General features: G+C 30.4%; 1 protein-coding gene across 1 annotated transcript; it reads right to left on the bottom strand.

Moving 5' to 3' along the window:
* Positions 1–963: 963 nt before the first annotated feature.
* Positions 964–3,577, bottom strand: LOC108684043 (ATP-binding cassette sub-family G member 1-like; the record flags this gene model as incomplete). Its single annotated transcript, XM_018197515.1, has 3 exons — positions 964–1,189; positions 1,386–1,504; positions 3,467–3,577. Coding segments are annotated over 3 exons (456 nt in total), but the record flags the coding sequence as incomplete, so codon positions are not given.
* Between the last annotated feature and the right edge of the window lie 181 nt (positions 3,578–3,758).

Below are 3,758 nucleotides of genomic sequence, written 5' to 3'. Positions count from 1 at the left end.
TATAATTATTAAATACATAATAAATAAATAAATATGTTGAAAAATAAATAAAAATAGAAAAAAATAAGTATGATTATTAGTAAACAATAATAAAAACGATAAATATTAGTAGTAGAATGAAATATTCAATCAACCATGCAAATTCAATATTTTGCAAATTCTAGATAGCAGAATATTAAATATACATTGTATATTTAATATGTATCATACAATTATGTATTACAAATTACGTATATTTTTCTATAATATTATTTTTTTCAATTATTTCAGATTTTTATTGCGTTACGTTTTAAAATTCTCAATCTTCCGTGCAGTTATCAATAAAATGATACGTAGATATTTGATCAAGCGAATTTCAGTCCAAAAAAAGAAGCAAAACTTCAAGAAAAACAATTATCATTTTTTTGTCATCAAAAATGAAACATGATTGTATAAATTTTCGAAATATTTCGGTTCAAATATATTTCTTTTCAGTACGCACTCTTCAACTAACCAATTTTTTTTAAATAAAAGCAAAAAATAACAAAAACAAAATAAAATTTTATACAAAAATACACATATAAATATCATTTATGATATTATCAGTGTGTATTTAAGAATAATATTCACATATTTGTAGAATACACAAACAATTAAAAATTAAAAATGAACTTCTCTTCTATTGATGCTAGCATTTCATTGAAGATGGATTTTTAGTTTCTAGGGCGTTAAAAAATTAATTTAAAAAATTTTTTATATCTTTACAATTTTAAGAGTTCTCTCAAAATGAGTCAATTGCATTATGAAATTCCAACATACGATATTATTGTACGATATTTCAACAATCGGTGTTAGAGATGATGAGCAGAAAATAGTTTTAACACAGTCGGTATTTTTTTTCTCAATTTATTTAATGGTAATTTTTTTCTTTAAAATATATTTTAAGAATACTTTTTCGTTTGAGATAAAAATTAATGAAATACATTACTTTTTTGCATAATGAATTTTCCATAGGAGTGTTGCATAAATGATTACATGTAAACACAGTATCCAAGAACCAAGTATTATTAGAGTTAAGTAAAATGGCATTGTTGGCATACCCATTAATGAAAGAATCTTGTTTGAAGAACGCAAGTGACAATAGGCTTCAGAACATGGCAATTTTGGTCGGTCAAGATAGATCGCCTGCATTATTCCTTCATAAGCAAATCTACAATAAAATTATGCTTTTCAAATTTATTAAAAAAATGTAGCAAATTGGAAATAAAATAAAAGCATCTCTATACAAGAGCAGAGTTTTTGATAAATTAAAAAATAATTTATATAAAAAAAATTATGTCCAAATAATCACAAATAAATGCGAAAAGTTTTTAATTAACAGTTGATATATGTTAAATTGTCTCTACCTGAAAAAACTTAAAAAGCTTATTGGCTGCAGATATGTCGGCATTTCATTTAATTTCAAGAAAAATCCAGAGAACAGCAATAATGGTAAACTGCATATCGGTATTAAAAACATACCTAACTGCAATTAAAGAAACTGAATTTAATCATTATATTCTTATATTAAATAACAAACGAATTATAATTTATATGGTACAAGCTAAAGAAAAATAAATTAACTGAAAAATTTATTACCATAAATCAGTCATAATAATTTATAATTTATTGCTATTAATGTTTTAATAGATACCTATTGAACATCAAAATTTAATTGTGATGTTATTTCAGTAATTTAGCTGCGTTTTTAAGGCTCCTGAGTAGTCATGTTAGAATCGTGACGTCAAAAGTGAAGAATAACACATTAATTTATGTTACATGCCATTTGTAAGTAAAGACAATTTGGATAAATTTAAATGATAAGATCGCTTTAAAACATTTGTAAAAATCGACGAAAACTATTCTTTCCTCCCTTGACAATATATGGTCGTAAAAGGCACGTAAAGTGAGTTTATATTCGGGAAGAAACACACGGTCTGACAACTGTTGAAACAAGTGAAAAATAGAGTAAGGGCGTCTATTATGGGATAGATTCCCAATATGAGATAGCAGAATTTCTGCTAAACTATATATATAATAAGCGCATATGGTTGATTTTATAAACTCGTTACTCATAGAGTGAAACATATTTAGTAGAAAACTCATTATTAGATCATGCGTGTAATATTGTAGTTGTGAAAAAAGATTTTTGAAATGTTGTCAAATTTTATTGAGGTTAGTCTTCAAATCTTGTTTTATTATATAATAAATAAATATTTGGTAATAAAATCTGTATACAGTGATAGAGTAAGGTCGTATTAATAGGAAAACACGTGATATAATGATTTGTTTAATTGTAAATATTAGATTTAGTGGTCATGAAATCGCAAGGAAGTCGTAATATAGAAATACTCAAGATATTCCTAGCTATATGAGAGCATCTAAATGATTCAATATCTCAAAGCATATTATTGAACGAAATGTTAAAAATGACGATTCTTGTAAGATTATTCACACACACACACACATACACACATAAGGTATAAGCTTAAATCCGCTGTTTGCTCATAGGTGGCATTAGTGAACAAAGCTACCCTGAGCACACAACACACTTTTTTTTGTGTTTGACATCTGTCAACATTAATCAATGCATATCATCAGCAATTTCATACAACACATACATTTTTTCTTTCGTAATCATGTCTAGTTTTTTGCTAAAAAAAAAAGCATATGCGGGAAGCTTTGCTTTTCAATTTGAAGAAATTGACTGCCGAATCGCATCAAATGCTTGTGGAGGAGTGCCTATGGCGATAATGCTTTATCGGAAACAACGTGCAGAGATTGATTTCGCCGGTCCAATGACAATTTTGACCTGAGTGACAAGAAGTGAAAATCGGCCCAGGATGGTTGAGGACTGTCAATTGCAGGCTCTTTTGGACGACCCAATCGCAAAAAATGCTTGCTGAGCAATTGGATGTTTCTCAAGCAGCCATTTCCATGCGGCTACATATCATGGGGAAGGTTCAAAAGATCGGAAAATGGGTGCCGCATGAACTGAACGATAGGCAGATGGAGCGACGCCAAAACACATGCCAAATTCTGTTTGCTAGACAAAAAAGAAAGTCATTCCTACATCGGATTGTGACAGGCGATGAAAAGTGGATCTATTTTCAGAATCCTAAACGCAAGAAATTTTAGGTTGATCCTGCCCAACCATCAATATCTTCCTCAAATTGCTTCGGATGGAAGATGCTGTGCGTTTGGTGGGATCAGGAGAGTATCATCTACTACGAGCTGTTAAAACCTGGTGAAACTGTTAATGTTCACCGCTACCACCAACAACTGATCAAATTGCACCGTGCTCTGCGTGAAAAAAGACCGCATTATCGGAAAAGACATGACAAGCTGATTTTCCTCTACGACAACGCACCATCGCACACGTCAACAATGGTCCAAAACTACTTGGAGACACTTAACTGGGAAGTGCTACCCCATCCCGCTTACTCACTAGATCTGGCACCTTGTGACTATCACCTATTTTCGTCAGTGGGCCACGCGCTCGCTGAGGGGCACTTCGATTTTTACGAAGACGTCCGAAAATGCTTGATGAGTGATTTGCCTTGAAAGATGAGGATTTTTTTGGCGTGATATACACAAATTGCCCGAAAGATCGGAAAAATTTATAATTAGCGAGGGCAAGTATTTTGAATAAATTTGTTTTTGTTTCTTAGGAAAAAAATGTGTTTTTCTGACTAAAAAACAGCGGATTTAATCTTATACACCTGGTATATATATATATA

Source organism: Atta colombica, unplaced genomic scaffold (assembly GCF_001594045.1).
Source record: "Atta colombica isolate Treedump-2 unplaced genomic scaffold, Acol1.0 scaffold306, whole genome shotgun sequence".
NCBI lineage: Eukaryota > Metazoa > Arthropoda > Insecta > Hymenoptera > Formicidae > Atta > Atta colombica.
This window is presented reverse-complemented; position numbering and strand designations above follow the sequence as displayed.